Source organism: Condylostylus longicornis, unplaced genomic scaffold (genome assembly GCF_029603195.1).
Source record: "Condylostylus longicornis isolate FDR11 unplaced genomic scaffold, ASM2960319v2 ptg000018l, whole genome shotgun sequence".
NCBI lineage: Eukaryota > Metazoa > Arthropoda > Insecta > Diptera > Dolichopodidae > Condylostylus > Condylostylus longicornis.
This window is the reverse complement of record NW_026577987.1, coordinates 12,750,926-12,770,067: the sequence shown is the minus strand read 5'-3', so window position 1 is coordinate 12,770,067 and position 19,142 is coordinate 12,750,926. Positions and strand designations below refer to the sequence as shown.

At 24.1% G+C, this 19,142-nt stretch overlaps 3 protein-coding genes across 5 annotated transcripts in view; 1 reads left to right on the top strand and 2 right to left on the bottom strand.

The window, feature by feature from the left end:
- Positions 1-501: 501 nt before the first annotated feature.
- Positions 502-7,576, bottom strand: LOC129606256 (synaptogyrin). Its single transcript, XM_055516468.1, has 4 exons — positions 7,209-7,576; positions 3,475-3,846; positions 3,233-3,395; positions 502-3,166 (listed from the first exon to the last, which is right to left on the bottom strand). Exons 1-4 carry the CDS (start codon positions 7,308-7,310, stop codon positions 3,132-3,134), a joined length of 672 nt encoding a protein of 223 aa, XP_055372443.1. The 5' UTR covers positions 7,311-7,576; the 3' UTR covers positions 502-3,131.
- A 1,009-nt stretch (positions 7,577-8,585) lies between these two features.
- Positions 8,586-13,534, top strand: LOC129606330 (centrosomin-like). The gene is made up of 9 exons (XM_055516596.1): positions 8,586-8,676; positions 8,745-8,869; positions 9,946-9,989; positions 10,067-10,281; positions 10,393-10,647; positions 10,702-10,905; positions 10,968-11,153; positions 11,209-13,012; positions 13,086-13,534. The coding sequence occupies exons 2-9, from the start codon at positions 8,808-8,810 to the stop codon at positions 13,397-13,399; spliced, it is 3,084 nt and encodes a 1,027-aa protein (XP_055372571.1). The 5' UTR covers positions 8,586-8,676; positions 8,745-8,807; the 3' UTR covers positions 13,400-13,534.
- A 2,402-nt stretch (positions 13,535-15,936) lies between these two features.
- LOC129606219 (KN motif and ankyrin repeat domain-containing protein 1) overlaps positions 15,937-19,142 on the bottom strand; it is a 43,138-nt gene continuing 39,932 nt past the window's right edge. For 2 of the 3 annotated variants that reach the window (XM_055516394.1, XM_055516395.1), the window contains exon 11: positions 15,937-18,981. In XM_055516394.1, the coding sequence (XP_055372369.1) occupies positions 18,736-18,981 (246 nt within the window). In that variant the 3' untranslated portion in view covers positions 15,937-18,735. The remainder of the gene's footprint in view (positions 18,982-19,142) is intronic. The other variant, XM_055516396.1, reaches the window with a different exon arrangement.

Below are 19,142 nucleotides of genomic sequence, written 5' to 3'. Positions count from 1 at the left end.
TTGGAGAAATTTAATTTATTGTATGTAACTTATTTTTTTCTATTGAAAGAAGTTTAAATTAGCTATTAAAACGTTTTGTTTAATATTATTTTATTGTTTTTAAGAGGAATTTGAATTGGCGTTTGAGGTCTATATGGTAAGGAAATCGATTGATACAGAATAAAATTGAATTAAAAATTTAATTGAAATTGATTTTAAAAAAATATTTATGACGTATTTACATATTTGGTCGAAGTAGATTTATTATATTGAATTTGAAAAGGTAAAGCACATTACATATTTGCAAGTGTAAAGACTAAAAATGCCACTTAACTACCAAATGTATGCATCTAAATTCGTAAAAAAATAAAAGCACTTTAAAGTTTTTAATATTTTAATTTAACGATTTTTTTTATTTTAACTAATTTTAATTCTACTGTATAAGTAAACTAATTTTTCTTTAAATTTTCTCAAAAAAAGAGAATTTCAAATAAAATATGAATACATCAAGTTATGTTTAAGTTTAATTTGTTCACGTTTGTATTATTGCTATTTAAGTTTTATTTAACAATAATATCTTTAAGAACAAATGTACATATGTAATATGTACCAAAAATTAATAGCGATATAGTAAAGGAAAACAATTTGTTTGGAAATAAGCAAAATTTTCAAGCAAATAAATTTTTTAACAGCTTTTCATTAAAATATAACTATCAGATGTTTAATACTATACTTTAAAATATGTAGTTAAACAAAATTGTAAATGGAAGAAATATATTTTTTTCTTTAATACCTATTGGAATTACATATATTTTTTGTGAAAAATATAAATATTTTTGTCTATGTACGCATGTATAATAATGTTTATCAATATTTTAAAAACAGAAATTACTTTTCAAATAATTTACATTTCTTAAATAATTTAATATTAACAGAATTTTTTTGGGTAGATCTTCTTAAAGAAATTTGTATTATCTACCATTATCTGATATAATAAGTATATATCAATAATTTATTTCTTAAATGTTCATTAATTTTTCTTATAAAAGTACGTTGACTTTCGCAAAAGAACTGAAAGAAAAATTTTACCGATAAATACATATTTCAATTCTTGTTTTCTTAAAGTATTTTTTTGTGTGTTCTCGTTTTTATTTTAATTGAATAGGAATGAGATAAACATTAATAGTTGAAATTATTTGTAATATATCTTAAATTTATTTATTATCTAGTTAGCAAGGGGTAATTTCAATTTTTTAAGCTTTAAAAACACCGTATTTTAGTATACGTTTGAATGATCCTACATTTATTAAGTGTTAAATGTTGGATCATTAAACATATGTACATATGTATTTTTTTTTTTAATTTTCATATGCTATAATATTAATTTGTTATATGTTACGAAAAATATTTATTATTTGTTTTATTTCAAATGTTATGCAAATTTCTTTTCAGTTTACACAAGACTTATAATAATTATACGTTTTTATACTATATAGCATATTGTTTTTCTAACACAAACTTGTATTTTTGACTTTTTTGATCACACTAGGTACATATCTAGTATTTTTTTTAATTTAAAATTTATTTCTTATTTAAAAAAATTGGGAAATGCCGGTTATTTTAACTTAACTACAAAATTATTATGTATAATTCAGTTAATAAAAAATTGATAAAGTAATTAAATCAATTGATAAGACTTGCATTGAAAAGAGAGAAGCAAAACACTTTTTTTATGTAATATATGCATATAATACGTTTTTTTTCTGCTAAAAGTGACGAAAATATTCTATAAATATGAACTATATAACGATATACAAACGTTTTATATAATAACACAACCGCAAGTATACAATGATAAGAATATAGTAATATTATTTATATGATTCATTAGAGTAGCAAAATCTCTACCTATATTGATCAGCGGAAGAAATTTATTAAAATTCAGTATTTCAATAACAATAGAGAAATTAGCTAGACTAAAAATTCGAGGAAAAAATTTATATAATATAAAATAAATAATAATACATGTAACTATTGTCACTAATAACCATATAAGTGTTAATAATGCAAAATTATAAAACGAAATGAAAATATTTTTCCTCAAATATATTTTCTATCTCCTTTAAGATTTTTTTTATCTATTTTGGACATATATATAACGCGCGATATCATTCAATTCTTTTTATTATAAAAGTCAAATGTTTCTCAATTATTTTTTTTATATTAAGAATTGATTTAGTCATGAAATATTAATAATTAAAAAAAAAATTAAAATTTGATAATACTACTTCTTATAACTTTTCATAATTTGTTTTCGAACAAAATGGAATTTGCTAATTTTAATTATTTACTAATATTTAATGAATTTCCATTTATATTATATTATATTAAGTTATATATTTTATCAATATTGCCCATGTAAAGTTTTCATGGAATAATGATCTTGTCTTTTTGTATTTCATTTCAACGAACTTTAAAGAACTTGTTTAGTTACTATAATAAAAGAATATGAATATACATAAACAGAAATACGATAGATTTAAAAATACTAGTTAAAGCGCGTAATGAAAAAAAAATTTTCATAAAATTTAGCTTAATGGATTAAAATAGTTTCGTTATATACTTAAATATTTAGTGAATGCGATGACTCCTCTAAATATATTTTTTTCTTCCATTCTCGTCACTAGATTTTATTTATAAAGCATCTACTATGACAATAAAAATCCTATACTATAATTTAAATTATTATTTTAATTTTTTTAACCAAACTTTATAAATACGATATCTTTTACGTAAAGCAACTTCAATTTTTAATTAGCGCAATTAACATAAATTGTAACAAATACATATACCTAGTACATTTATTATAGTTTAAAAATTATACATAATTTTTTTTTCATTATTCACACTTTATGTCTACAAAAATTTATTATTAAAATAAAATTATCTCTTTCCATATTTCATGGTAGTTAGTATTTTTGTAACAATCTCTACTTATACCCTTTAGGATATTATGTGTGTTTCTTCAATATCTATAAAATATTTAATTTCAATATATAACTATATACATATACATAAATAAACTTTAGTGTTATATATTGAATATAATAATACAATTTAATTAATAATGCTTTTAAGGTTTTACTGGTATTTTAATAGGTGGGTGGCTGATAATCCGATGGGTCAACTACAAATTAAAGAACATATTAATATGCATTTAATTAATGGTTACACAAAAATGAAACAAGTGTACCTTGTTGTTGAGCTGTAAATGGTGCTTGACTATATTGATCAGTTTCATTTTCCATAGGATAATTTGGATACTGATTTACACCAGGATCCGACTCAAAAGTGGACGCGAATGCAGCTTCAGCGCCAATTTTATATCTTTTCCATGCAAAGAAAGCACATCCTGCCTAAAATTTAAATGCGTCAGAAATAACTTATAAGATTAATATGGACATTGTATCGAATTAATAAGTCAATATAACTTACCCATGTGAAAATGGAGAAAAATGAGAATGCTATTGCAGCTTGGACATTACTTACACCATAACCGGAAGGCGGTGGTGTTGACGAACTCCATTGAGACCATAAATAGACAAAAACTATGAAAAATTTAAATGCCCAAAAAGCAGAAAATCCTAAATCAGCTAATACATAATGCTTCCTACTTTTCACAGAAGACATTTGTTCAAATAAATATTCCCCAACAATAAAAGCCATTGAAGCTAAAAAACCAATAACACCAATAGTTGTACCATATTTACATGCCATTGCGTCTTCATTATATAAGCAAACTTCTTTATTATCCTTTATTTGCCAACCTTGAGATGATATGCAGCCAAAAACAACTATTGAAAATAACTGCAAAATAATGTATACTTAAAGATCAAGGCATAAGGCGCAATATTAATATTAAAATGACTAACATAATGATTAATTGAATGAAATATACAAGTTATACAGGCAGAGAAAATAAAATATTCCAATTTCCCTAGAAACCAAGTCCCTAGCAATTTTCCTAGATTCTTAATCGCTTGGTTAACGTAATGGGAAAGATATAAAATTCTAAAGGAATAGGTAAGAATTTTAATTTGAGAAAATGTACTAGGAGGACAATAAGAAAATTTGCCAAATCTGCCATAGAGAAATTTAGCTGCTAAAATTTCTCCTAAAAATCATTTGAGGGGGCACTTTAATAGGAAAATCAGAAGAGGCTCTCGTAACTTGAATTGAATTTGCTCGTTTTCAAATATGTATGTTGCGTAAAGTTTCGAGTAATTATTCATGGTTCTCCACTTATACATACATCTTACTTTTTTATGCGTTTCTCAATGAACTTGCAATGTAAATATAATATTTACATAAAAAAATAATTGAACGTATTACTATAAGTACATAGAATATGTAAGTATTATTACGTACTAAATTATAGTTGCACAAGTTATTTCTATCTAATGCTATTGCAGTTCACATCAAACTTAATCATCAGATGCAGGTACATAGTATGAAATTTAAATACAAATTCAGCATCTTAATTGTACGTTAACTATCTTCCAATTTTGAATATTTATACAGATATCAAATAAAAAATAGGGCTATTACTTAATTTACAAAAAAAATCGTATTATACAAATAATGTTGACTTCATACATATGTAAGAAGTGATATGTACATATGTACATATATACATATACTACGAAATGACTATTTATCTACTTTAGTTTTGCATCTTAAAATTTACTCTTCCTCCTACGCAGTAAAATCTCTATCGTTTTCCATATTTTAAATAAGTATTAATGTTTATGTATTTTTATACATAATGTTTTACGTGCTATGGATTTATATAATATGTATGTAAATAGGACCTGCATGTATATTAAAATGCTACAAATATACGAAAAAACTAACATATCGTCGGCTGTATGCTTGTCGGCCGCATACGCCAAGCACTGTAAACCGAGAAAATTGAAAAAGAAAGTTTGACAAAGAATTAAAGAAAAACTGGGCGCTGGGATTTTTTTATATTTTATATACAAAATAGTACTTTTATTTTTAGTTTTAATTCAAAATTTCAGTTTGCGGACTCTTACGGTTCTTGAAATATTGCAACTTTTGTAAGACCAGTCGTTTTGGCCTTTGCTGCATATTCCATGATCTTGTGCAAATTTGAAATTTTATGTTGTTATGGAGCTTTGCGTTATATTTTTAAGGGAAAAACTATATTACTATGAAGCAAACAAAAATTTTCAAAAAATTATCAAATTAACTAAGGGAATGTATGAAGTGGAGCAAAAAAGAAATTAAATTAACATGCAAAACAACAACAAATTTATTATTAAATATTAAAAAAAAAATTTTAAGCATTTAGTACTGAAATATATAAAGTAAAACAAGTTATTTAAGTAATGTTTTTAAAAATTTTTATTGAAATTATTAAATTCCGAAAATTTCATAACAAAAATAATAAGAGTATACTACCATGATGAAAAAAAATTATACTACCATGATGAAAAAATAACAACTCAAACAAAACTATTGGCCTCTGCATTTACAAAATCATTTATTGTACTTTGTTTATATTTTCAATACTATAATATAAAAATATTTAAATTCTTCTTATAATCTATACAGGAATTGTTTTCAAAATAAAAATTAATAACTTCTTACAAAAAATTAACAGCTTTTTCGTAGCTTAAGTTTTAGGAATTAATTATTGTACTTTGTTTCATTTTTAAATGCTTTCGTAGAATATATATTTTGCTTTTGTAAATGGTATAGCCGAGTAATTTAATTGGGATGCCATTGCTGAGTAGTTTTTAAAGTCGGTATCTAACATTTGAACTACATCGAGCTTGACTTTAGGCATTTGCATGTTTTTTAATAATTTTATTAAGTGCAGAGGGCTATGTATCTCCAAATTTTTCAAGTACTTTTCAATAACTGAATGAACACAGTCAACCTCCTGAATTTCGGAATGCCCTGGTTCAGAATATTTATGTAAAATTTCTTTGATATTTAAAGATGAATTTATAAAATACTTTATACATGTTGCATTAATTTTATTTTTGTTCTGGGGTACACAACTATCACTCCATAAAGTTATTCTCGTTAAATTTGGATTTGCTTGGCATACTTTATTTAAAATTTTGGCTAAAGCACTGCAAATGTCATTTCCAGTTCTTCCACTATTGGCTTCTGACCAAACTACACAATATGTTAGCTTTTCTTTATTTAGAATCATCGCAGTGTCAGTTAAATTAAAAACATTTAACTTTCTTTTGTAAAAAAATGCAGACGCATATCCTTTTGGTAAGGCAAAAACATTTTGCAAATCATAGCATATGATGCAATGATTTGGATTTATGTTGCTTCGATCTACGTCTTTGTCTTAAGTTTTTTTCATGTGTATGCCTTTCCATTTCTTTTGTTTTTTCAACAGTATGTGTGTTGCTATTTTTTGTATGTTTGTTGTATTGTGATGTTTTTTTCCAATGTCTATGCAGCAAAATAAAATTTTTTATAATTTTGAATTTTAATGCTCTATCACGCAGTACTATGTAAATAGAGCACACAAGAAAAACGTAAAAATGTTCTCATTTTTCCATACAAATTGTGCCGCAACAACCAAAAAATGGTTCATGGAGCACATAAGCATTAGAAATTCGTGAAAATGCAGTCTATGGAGCAAACCTGACACTCTGTATCTCAGCAGCAGATCGAGATAGAGAAAAACGGATTAGACAGACAGAAAGAGCATCATTTAAAACCTATAGATGCACTCATAAGTCAAAAAGTGCAAAAGTGGCGTATGGAGCCGATAAGCATACAGCCGACGATATTACTCATTATATTTGTATAGTATGTATGGATGCATATATGTATATAGATATTGTAATATTAATGGAAAATATATGTATGTACATAGCTATTACATGTGCAAATATCAATAGTTTGATTATTTTAAATATTTTTTTAGCAATATAATATATGTGCATACATATATACATATATATATATATATACATAGGTATGTACAATTAAATTATTTTTTTAAAACATCTTTATTATTTTTTATAAGAACATGCATAAGTCCTTTTTTAAAAACGATTTCAAAAATTTACCTATTAAGCATAAGCATTGTTTAAATAAAATAAGAAAAATCGATAGAAGGACTTCCAAAATTTATGTATGTCCTTTAAAATTTATAATTTCAAAAATCTTACCCAACATAAAGCACGTAAAATAACTTGAGGTCTTTGAATGAACGCTAGAGGATCAAAGGCTCCACCAGCTTTTCCTCCACCATAAGCACCACCTTCCATCATTTTCTTTTTATCAAAGAAAAAATGCTTTTATTTTTTTATGTAAAATATATTATGTATATTATGTATATATGTAATTTAGGTATATTGCATGAAACAAAAATTATTTTTTATTTCAATTTTTTCAATTATTTCATAAATTTCTAAAAAATATATTTTTCCATTTTATTTTTCTTTTAATTAATAAAATAATTTATATTTTTTTATTTTCAAACTTTATGTTAATGTCTATTTTGTAATTTCACTCCTTGGTTTTTAAAATAAAATTAAAATTTTGCAAAAATTCCGATTGAGTAAAATATCTAGAAAAATACTGTTATAGCTGTACATACACATGCTTTGACAAAACTAATTATTTTCTGAGAGCTGTGTTATCCTTTTTGCTCTTTTTTAAGTTTTCTCAATTCTCATATTTCATTGAATCCTGAAAGCTTCCAAGTTCCAAAATTCCAATACATAACAAAACTAAAATATATACAGTGATTAACGTTAGCCCTTGTACTTCCAGTGTTGTACTTTTTAGGAAAATAAAGCAGATTTTTTTAAATTTCAAATTGTATTACATTATATATATATGTATGTATATTCTTTTCTTATAAGTACAGGTTAATCTTTTTGTGGGGCTAAGTTTCTTGGAAAATGCAGAAATAATTTGAAATTGGATGTTATTTCTAACTATTCAAATAAAAAGATCTATAGAAAAAGCTAGGCAAAAGATGTCGAGTTATGCAGGTTCACTACACTACACCTTAAGTTAAATACAAAAACAAGAGCGATAATCCGCGGCAAAATATCAAAATTCATATAGAAATGGAAACAACATATTTAAATGGATATTTCCATAATCAAGCGAAACTATCTTCGCAAATTTTATCGCCGACAGTCTTTTGACATTAAAATTTGACATATACGCAATTAAATTTATACACCGCGTGATCTGAAATGGTACGGCGCGTACCATTTTTTATATGTCTTAGCTTATAATTTGAATATTACATTAAAAGAGTTTCAAATTTCAATTGTATATAAATATATAAGGAGCTTCACGTAAATTGTAATTGATTCCAATTTATAAATTGTATATAATTCCAATTAAACTAATAAAATGCGTATTAGTTTAATTGTAGTGTATTAGTAGTCATATTTTAATTTTGACATATTACTATTTGTTTATAATTTTGCTTTGCATCAAGAACAAAGTTTACATTTGTTTAAACTGTTTGGTTATGTTGAAAATCCCTGCAACTTTTTAATTTAAAAATATCGATACTCGATTCTCGAGTATTGAAAAAATTGTATCGCTTGTAATTTTTCAAACATTTAAAATTTTAAAATCCAAGACATCCATGTTGATTAAGTTAGAGAAAGTGTATAATATTAAATTTTTGTGTTTGTGTGTTAAATTAATTAAAATTAATAAAATTTAATAATTTCAAGTTGATACCATCTTGCAAGTAAGAATTAGGAACATTAAGTAAGTATTAGGAACTATATTTGGTCATGGACAATGCGGAAGTTAATCGTACGGAACATTCAATTGAATTAGAGAGCCAAACTCAGCAGTAAGTTAAATTCTCAAAATTAAAAATCAACAAAATATAGTATTTAAATAAATTTTTAATATAGTATATAAGAAATTAAAATACTTAGAATATACATACATATGTAAGTAGTTCATTTCTATCTTGAATAGGTTTCATTACAATGCATTATAATGTATTATTATGAATTGTCTATCTTGGACAGAACTGTAGTATTCATACATACGAACATACATGCATTTATGAATATTTACATATAAATGAACATAGTCACATCATATGCATGTATAAAAATAATTAAAATTATCAAAATTTTTGCTTTTGGTTTATGTAAGTACATATGTTATATATGTATGTACTGTAGTATTACTGTAGTAATATATGTATATGTACTTACATATACATATATTTACATACAACATATGTTACGTATGCACATCTGGACATATGAAATAATAATATGGTTTGTATCAGCATTTAAGTAAATCGTACAAGCCAAGTTCCTTGAAAATGATGAATGTCAAAATTTTGTTATTAAAATTTTCTTTTATTCTCTTAAATCTCTCATTAAATTTCTTTCAAAAAGCTAGTGAGCCCAACCATGACAGCCCCTCGACAGAATTATGTTTTGTTACAATAGATTTTTAAATAAAATATTTGAAAACCAGCTACTTACCTACCTAAATATGTAAGTGTTACTATGGTATTTCATGGCAAAACATTTTAAATTTAGTTTTGCTTAATTCTTCGATTTGTAACTTGTGAAAAAGTATTATAGACAGTATTAATCGTCAAATTTTCCGGAATCGCAGTGGGAAACCTTTTTGATCAACTGAGTATAGTTAATTAGGTATATAGCATCTACCTATACTCGCTCATTACTAAATAAAAGCACGTTAGGATTTACTTTGTATATTCAAACCTGTAGATATTTGTTTACTACCGCTATTGAAAATGTGTAAAAATATTTTTATGACATTGTTACATATTTATAACATGGATAGATATATAAATCATATAAAATAAACAAAACTATGTGCACATTAACAAAAATATTTTAAAATATTTTAAAAATTAACATTTTCATTTATTTTCAGTATTCAAACGAATGAATCCCGAGATATGACAATGGATAGTTCATGTAAGTATGCTGAGAACCTTTTATAAATAGAAAATTTCAAATATTCACCTTCAAATACGAAACTTTTTTTTTTTAAGATGGTATTGGATATCGCTCCCCATGCATTCGAATGTCTTCTCCTGGTCAAGGACGAACTGTAAGAGAATATGAAGAACAAATGGATGCATTGAGAAAAGAAAACTTCAATTTAAAACTTAAAATATATGTTTTGGAAGAAAAATTGCCTTCAGTTGGGGAAGTCAGTACGCCGGAAGGACAAGAATCGTTAATGAAACAATATGTTGAAAATAAAGTAAGTACTTTGAGTAAAAAAAAATAATTTTGATTTGGTTTTTTTCAATTCTGCGTATAGTATATATACGTAAGCCGAATCGAAACTAAAATTGGTTTTTGTTTTTTTCAGGTAGACACAGAAATTTTAAAAAATGATTTAGAAGAGAAAAAGGAACTATTACGTGAAGCCGCGGCTGCCATAAACCATTTGGAGAATATGCTTAAAGAGGCAGATAAAAGAAATCTACAAATAGTAGATGAACTTAAGCACAGAATTCAATATTTGGAACACGAAAATAAAATGTTAAATAAGAGCAATAAAAATAATAGTAAAAATTTTATTTCTGATGACGAAGATTCAAAAACAACCGATAATATTTTAAAAGTAATATTTTTTTTTAATTTTCTTTCTTTAATATAAGTAATTAATATTTTTCAGGTCCAAGAATTGGAAATTTCCGCTAAAAATTCTGAAGAGAAAGCTAAAGAACTTTCAATTCAAATGGAGAATTTGAAGGAAGAAATTTTTGAAAAAAATAGTACTTTAGAAGAATATAAAAACTCAAATCAAAAACTAAAATTGGAAGTTTCTGATTTAAAAGAAGCTGTAGAAATTAAAGAAAAAATGATCAAATCAAATGATGTCAGTTTTAAGTAGTTTTATAAAATACAATCTTATAAGCATTGAATATTTGTTCGTTTCAGGCTAAAATAATACAGAATAAACTAGATAAATGTAGGTCAGAATTAGCCGATAAAATATGTGAGTTAGACGAGCTGCAAGAAAAATTTGCCAAGCAAAGCGAAGAGTATGAAAAGGCTTTAAAATATATCGAAAAGTTAATTAAAGTAACAACGGCTTTGCAATCGGAAGTTGAAGAATTAAAAAAAGTAAGTTTACTACTACGAATTGAAATCAAACAAATATAATTTTTTTTTTTTGAAGGATTTGGATAAGGAAAATAAAAGCAACATTTCAAACAAAAATTTTTCTCGTTCAAGTGATAAAAAAATGCAAAATAAAATTGAAGCTCTTTCAAAACAACTAGTAACTGTTACTGAAGAAATTCAAGATAAAAATATACTTCTTGAAAAATTTAAACTCGATGCTGAACTAGCACGAAACGAAACAGAAAGAGCTTATAAAATAAATAAAGAATGTAATGAAGTGTGCAACATTTTAACTGTAAGATTAGAAGAATTGGCGGGCTTTTTAGACTCGCTTCTTAAACAAAAAGATATACTAAATATGATTGCACCGGATAAAAAAAGAGAAATTCAAGATGCGGTAAATAAATCTTTAGATTTATCCCGCAGTCTTACAGCTGAATCCTTATCTATAACTAATTTGTCATTCGATGAAACAAACTTAGCACAATTAAGTAATTTAACTGGAATATTGGAAAATTCTCATATAGCAGATAAATTAAACATTTCCAAAGATAAACACATGTTCGAATTAAAACGTAAATTGGAATCACTTAGAGAAAAGAGAGTGACAACATCTTTTACTAAATTAGAAACAAAAATCATAAATAAAAATAACATTAGTTTACCTATAGCTACATCTGAGCAGTCTGAGTTTGAAGTTTGGTCTGAGTCTCATAGAAATGTGTCTTTTGTTCGAACTGGATTAACTCATCCTATCAAGTTACACGATTCCAAAACTCAAATTCAGAATGAAAGTGAGAGCGCCTGTTTGAAGCACAACTCTAACAATACTTTGCCAATTAGTGATATAGAAAATAAAGTTAATGATAATGCCGCACAATATGAAAAAATTATAGCTGACAAAGATAATAAAATTCTAGAAATTCAGTGCCAACTAGTAGAAACTGATAATAGTTTGAAAAAGCAAAGCATTTTATTAGCAGAAACAATAAGCGAACTCGAAAGAAACAGCGATAGAATGAGAGGTTTAGAAATAGAACTCGAAACTTTTAAAAGTAGTGTTTGTGTATTAAAAGCTAACGAGAAAAGTTTGAAACAAGAATTGGAGACAATGAATGATCAGTTTAAGAAAATACAAGAAGAAAGGGATAAATTATCTGAAAAGCTCGTTGAATCAGACTTATTAGTAAAAAAACTGAAGGTCGAAGCAGAAGAAGCTGCACGAATATATGAGGAAAATTTAGAGAGAGTTAAACAAGATGAAAGTAGCCGCTTTAAAGAACTACAACTTGAATATCAAGAAAAAATAAATGAGAAATTGCACGAACTGAAATTTCAATATGAAGAAACACTAAATAAAGATTGGGTTCAAAAAGCAGAGTATATACAACTTTTAGAACGAACAAAGGTTTTAGAATCGAATCTAAAAAATTACCAAGATTTATCTCAAAAATTAAAGGAATCTGAGTTAAACTTTAAAGAAAAATTACTAAAAAGTGAAGATATTATTAAAAATTTAGAAGAAAATGTAAACGAACACTTGTTCGCACTATCCAATTCCACACTCGAGAAAAATAAAATAAACAACGAAAAAATAAATTTAGAAAAATACGTTCAAGAATTATTGGAAAGTTGTAAAACGTTACGGAATGAAAATAATCTACTAATTGACCAAGTTAATTTATTTTTAAATAAACAATGTGGAATACAAAGTAATGAAGAAAATATTGGTACAGATTTTGAAGAAAATCGAAGGCTAGAAATTATTTCCCCAGATCTAGGAATCGAAAGTGATACTGGGCGTACTGCGAATGATGATGTAAATGAGACTAACAAACAAAAAAATGAACAAACAACAAGTACGTATACATTTTATATTTTGTATATTTTTCAATAATAATTTTTATTAATGAATCCTTTTTAAAATTTTAGCGAATAAGGTGGTAAAAGGAATTGAAAGTAATAACAGCAATAAAAACGAAAATGGTGCGAATATTTGTGATTCAAAACTTCCAACTGGTCATAAGTGTCAAGAAATTTATAAGGAAAATCTGAAATTACGTGAGAAATATAAGCTTGTTGCTAAAATGAATAAAGATATGTTAAAAATAATAAAGAAGAAACATGACAACATGGAGCAATTTGAACGTAATATTATGATTCAAATCCAAAAAACTAATGTAGTTTTAGAATATGCTCGAAATAATTTTACAAATAATGCAAAACATAATAATAGCGAGAATTGAAATATAGAGCCAAAATTAAATAGGAAAATATAAATTTACGCAAATTTTTATTTACAAATGAGTATTAGAAATTTTAGCAATTTTTTTTAAAGAAAGAATTAATTTAACAAATAATTTACATACTTCAAATTTTTTTATATTAATATTGAAGACCCACAACATTCATACACGTACTTAATAGTTTTTATAAAAAATTTGCTTTATTTTAGATTAAGAATTATTTTAGATTTTATTAATTTTATTTTTCAAAAAATATTCTTTAATTTTAAAATAAAAATTTTTTCTTTAAATGAATGCTGAAAAATGGGTTCTACTTAAAACAAATATTCACTTAATAAAATGTAGAAATAATAAATAAATCATAACATACTATATTTAATAAACATTTTGAAGTACATTTAATTTAAATTTAAAATTATTCTGGGTTTTTTTTCTATTGAAGAAAGTTGTACTTAATTAAAATTTTGATAAAATTTTATAAGATACAAATAAAAATATTTTAAAATTAAATATAAAGAAAGTATTTAATTATTTGTAAAGTACGTTGCTCTTAAAAATTTTTTTCTTGTTTAGATTAAGATAAAAAACTCGCAACACTTTGAATATAAACTAAAACATTTTGTATATAATTTCCGACATCAAACTGAAATTTTGATTATAAATTTCTAATTATATGATTTCTAATTATATGAAATATGCACTAAGCATTGAGTTAGGTTAAATTGAAACGATAGTTGTCTTATAATTTTTTACTAAAGCTCATAATATAATAAACTAACTTATAATGGGTCAACATGCTAAAAGGTTTGTTGCCTAATATTTTTTATGTATTTGTAGTTAACATGAAAAGTATCAGGAGATATAAATTGTAGACTAGAAACTATAGAAAATTTTCAAAATTTAATTGAAATATATTTTCGGTTGTGTATGTGTACTTATGGTTGAGCATATTTTTAATGTTTACATATTGTTTCATACGGCGTACATAAAATTCTTTATGGGTTTCTTTATTCATGTAATTCGTATGAATTATCCTTTTTTCATAATACAATATTTCCGATATAAAAACATATTTGCAATATATACAAAGGTTCTATTCATAGCGATATTATTGTCGGTGAAAATATAATTATTCAATTATAATTACCCAAAAATTATATGTATACTGTGATATGTCATATTACAATACAGAAAATATATTCACTGCACATGTTTAACATGGAATATAAATATGTACTAAGTAATTATTAATTTTACTGAATTACATTCAATACGTTGACAATGTTCACATAAGGACTATATTTAGATTGTGGATATATGAAATTATTCTGTATAAACGAAAGCAAAAAACAAATTCATTTGTGATTGTTGGAATCTTAAAGTGTAAAAAATTTCTAGTTTGGCATGCGATGCTTTTGATTATGTATATTTCTATTTTTACTTTGCTGCTCAGTGTAAAAAGAATATAGTACATATATACGTATTATGTAGGTACAACTTGCGTATTATTTCCATTACGCTCTTTTCACTGTAAAAATATGGTGTTTCACGTATTATTTATTTTTTGGTTAATAATTTGTTCTCGCCGTGTTACTCATTTTATTGTCTTTACAATAAATTGGACAGGTAATATTTTTGTTCTAGTTTTTTCTGTTATTTCCTGATTATTTATTATGATCTATGTATACATGTACATATGAATAAAAATATATAACTTAATTTTATTATTTTATTTATATACGAACCTGTTGCCCTCAGTTATTATAAGTATATCTATATGTATATGCTTTTTATAATTAATATGCATTTTACCAATAAATACTTATTGCAATTGAAATCAAGGAAAATATTTTTATTATAGGTAAATTATGTATGTACATATGCTTATTAAATGAAATATTAAATATTGCGCTGTGATAATGAAATTTAATTCTGATTCCCTATTCCTTAAAGAAATTTTTAAGTTGTCTTAAAAATAAATAAATAAAATTAAGTATTAAGGGATTGATATATAAATCTATATATGTACATTATTTTCATTATCTGTAAGTGTAAGAGTTTTTACTGTTTTGTTTTCAACTTATTCAAACCAAAATTAATACCACAAATATGTTAATGCAAAAGTTTCAAATTTGATATTTATATTACGAAATATATTTGTTTTTTAAAAATCTCAATTTGCAGTTTCTATACGCGTAGTGACGTTCCTGAAGTCTAAGAACAAAATTTCCTGAAATTGAAATTTTTATTTAAAATTATTTTAATTTAAATTTAACTAGGAATGAAACAATAAAAAACTCTCAGTTCTATACACATAAAATTTCACATTTTTTAAGTTGAATGTGGACATGTATAACAAGAAATTAATTATGTTATTACATTGTGTGCTATTTGTGATATAAAGTGCACATATATTCGAATTACATATAACTGGCTTTATATAAATTTTAATGACTGCGAAGAATGAAAAAAAAATCTTAATAAGTTTTTTCAATAAATTTTTGTTTTATTAATAAGTTAATTTACATAATATATTTTTAATTCAATTTTTATTTTTTCCTCTAATTAACATACTTTTAACTTAAATATAATTTATATATGTAAGTATTTTTGTTTCTTTCTACATATTTAAAATTAACTAATTTGAAAATCTACTTTTTCTAACATTGTGTTTTTGTTTCTTGTTGTTTCCTTTTAGAACCCTTAATATTTTTTTGTCAAGGTATGTAAATATATGTATATATATATATTTTTTTATTTAACAATTAATTGTTAATTTGAAGTATCTATAAATTACTTTTAATTTCTATATTAACTTTATTTCCATTGTCATTGTTATATCGTTGAAAAAAGTTTAAATTCATTTTGTGTTATATAGCTAATTTACATTGTATTTTCGTTTATGATTAGTTTTACGTTGTGACATTATTTTTAATTTAGTAAATTGTGACATTTAATACATATATATTTTTATTTTGTCTTTAACAAATTTAAAACAGGTTTTTTGTGGAACTATGTTAATTAACATAGATATAATTACAATATTATAAACATTTGTGTATGTGTAGACTATGATTTCACTATTATTCAAACGAAAATGTTTGGGATTATTATTTAATGAATTTTCTTTTTAAAATATTAAATTTCCTTGAATTGTTTTCGTAGTTAAAATTTTTTAATTTAAAATTTGAAGAATCTGTTCAATTATAGTTTTGTTTAGAATTTTTGTGAAAAATAAATGATGAGAATTAATAAAATATTTGAAAATTGCTTATCAAAATGGAATAATTTTAAAACGAATTTCGCTTAAAATTAGTTATATACATACATAATAGGCACGTTGACTTTTCTAAATTTAGTTTAAATTAGTTTAAACCTTTTAATAAATTAAGCACCTTGTAAAAAAGCGCTAGCAGGTAATTTATTTAGTATCGCCATTGGCCATTATTAATTCGCATAAATGCCACAAATTACGAAAAGTATTATGAATGTAAAATACATTTATTATTTATTTGACATAAATTAATTCTCGCGTATATTTTTATTTCTCAATTTCAAATCTTAAGTATCTAAATTAAAAAGTACAAAAACAAATAATAGCTTTTTATGTTTTAGGATAATGAAAAATTAAATTTTCTATAAACGTTGTTAGATTTTGAACAAATATCACTTTTATGATTTTTAAAGTTTCACGAATAAATTTTCTTTATTTTGATATTTTATTTTTAAGTTATTACATATTTTATATAAGAATATAAAGGCACAGTCTAATATTTTCTTGTTTTCTATTTTGTTCAGTACAAAATAGCAATCATATGAATTTAAATCTGTATTATATTTTTTAATTAGAACATTATTTTACATATTATTACATTATAATGTACATTAAAATATTACAATCTTTATATAAAATAAATTATAATACAAATTTTAAATGTGTTTTAAAATAATAAGAGGGTTAAAATTAAACTATAATGCAAAAAAGATATTAAATATATTTTTATCAAAAAAAAATGCTCTATTGGAAGAGTATACTTTTTGAAACCGATTTTCAGCTACCAAAAGCGCAAAGAAAAAAAAAAAAACTATTTTTATTTTGCATTTTTTATGCTAATTGACTTGATTTGTTTCGTTCATGTAAAGACTATTAAAAAAGAAATATTATTTGTTGGAGGTTTTTTGGTTTCTCACATTATAACGCGTACTTATAGTTAACAATATTATATGCAATTTAAAAAATTCATAATTCAAAAAATTATTTTTTTTTTCTGTTTTAGAAAAATGCAAAAAAAAAATTACTATATAAACTTTAATGTATTCAAATGTGAATTATAATTAGAAGAGTTGTAGATTTATCCTGTAACATACAATTAAACTATATAATATAGGTTCTACAAATTCTAATTAAATTGTTCATATATTAAAGTTTAAGAAATATTTAAACTTCTAAATAATATTCAATACCACTATTTTGTTTTTTTTTATTTTCAAGTTAAAGAAATAAATTTTCTAAAATAGGGTTAATAAATTTGCTACCAGCTTTAAGTAATTAAAAGTAGTTAGGTATTTTGCAAATGTATTTTTAATCGGTCTTCTATATAATAAAAAATTTAAATTAGAGATCATTAAAAAATTTTTATTCCAGTACCCCTACGTGTACTTTATATACTTTTTTACTTTTCTAGCAACTTTATACTGGTAACACAGTTAACAATAAAGCTTAATGCTTCATAAGCTGTAAAAAATTTGTAGAAGAAATATAAGAAAATATGTAGCACAAATGATTTTACGTTATTTAAATTTATTTTAATTTTAAACGTTTGCTAAATCAATTTGATTTCAACTAATTTTTTTTTTGTGGTACTTTAACTACTTTAAGAATTAAACTGGTAATTTACTAATTAATACGTATGAGTTTAGTTATTACACATTTTTTGTGAAAAATTTGTTAAATAATTGTATTAAATCAAAAGGTCTTAATCAATATTTTTGTCAGTTTTACAATATCTTTTACAGATTAGCATTAATTTTTTTTTGCTTTAATGATTATGTCGAAGATATGGAATGTTTTTTTTTTATTTTTTTCTGAATTCTTTTTTTTGATACTTTAAGAAAAACAAAAATATTTTCTTTTATCTTTACAAAACGTTTTCGAAAAGTAAATGCTAATAATTTTTTTTTTGATATTAAGAATAAAATTGTTTTTTTTTTTTTCTTATTATTCTTATAGGTTAATATTCCTTTTTTTCATTTCTCTACACACGCTTAATAAGTTTTTGAAAATAGCATTTTTAATTTTTAGATTCTGAAATATTAAATTGCTCTTTTATTAATTTCTATTTTGAGGGTGAAGGTGGGCGATCGGATAACTGGGTCTGTTGATGTGACTGTTGTTGTTGAGACGATGATTGCGGCTGTTGTGGTTGTTGTTGCTTGTTACTGCTACTACTGCTGTGTCGAGGTGTTACGGGTGATTTTTGGTTAGGCATTTTACTTCGCAACATTTGTTCATGCACATATAGGAGAAGACCAATGTCTCTATGACCAGCTTGCCATGCTATCTTAAAAGCTGTACTACCATCCTAAAAAATGTAAATAAAAACATTATTTCTCACGTGGCTCTTAATAAAAATTAATTTCACTGTCAAAAAGGTGACTTGAATAAGTACTGCTTATAAATATAATGTATTTGTAATTTAAAATTAAACATTTATAATTTTTATATAAAATTGTGTTACATAAT

What these genes read in the sequence shown, in the direction of transcription:
- LOC129606256 (XM_055516468.1), bottom strand. Translation starts at nt 7,310, where the DNA reads ATGATGGAAGGTGGTGCTTATGGTGGAGGAAAAGCTGGTGGAGCCTTT. An exon ending in TTTTCTCCATTTTCACATGG is followed by an intron (nt 3,396 to 3,474) that starts GTAAGTTATATT and finishes TTTAAATTTTAG; the next exon opens with GCAGGATGTGCTTTCTTTGC. An exon ending in ATTTACAGCTCAACAACAAG is followed by an intron (nt 3,167 to 3,232) that starts GTACACTTGTTT and finishes TTTAATTTGTAG; the next exon opens with TTGACCCATCGGATTATCAG.
- LOC129606330 (XM_055516596.1), top strand. Translation starts at nt 8,808, where the DNA reads ATGGACAATGCGGAAGTTAATCGTACGGAACATTCAATTGAATTAGAG. An exon ending in TTAGAGAGCCAAACTCAGCA is followed by an intron (nt 8,870 to 9,945) that starts GTAAGTTAAATT and finishes ATTTATTTTCAG; the next exon opens with TATTCAAACGAATGAATCCC. An exon ending in AAATGATCAAATCAAATGAT is followed by an intron (nt 10,906 to 10,967) that starts GTCAGTTTTAAG and finishes TGTTCGTTTCAG; the next exon opens with GCTAAAATAATACAGAATAA.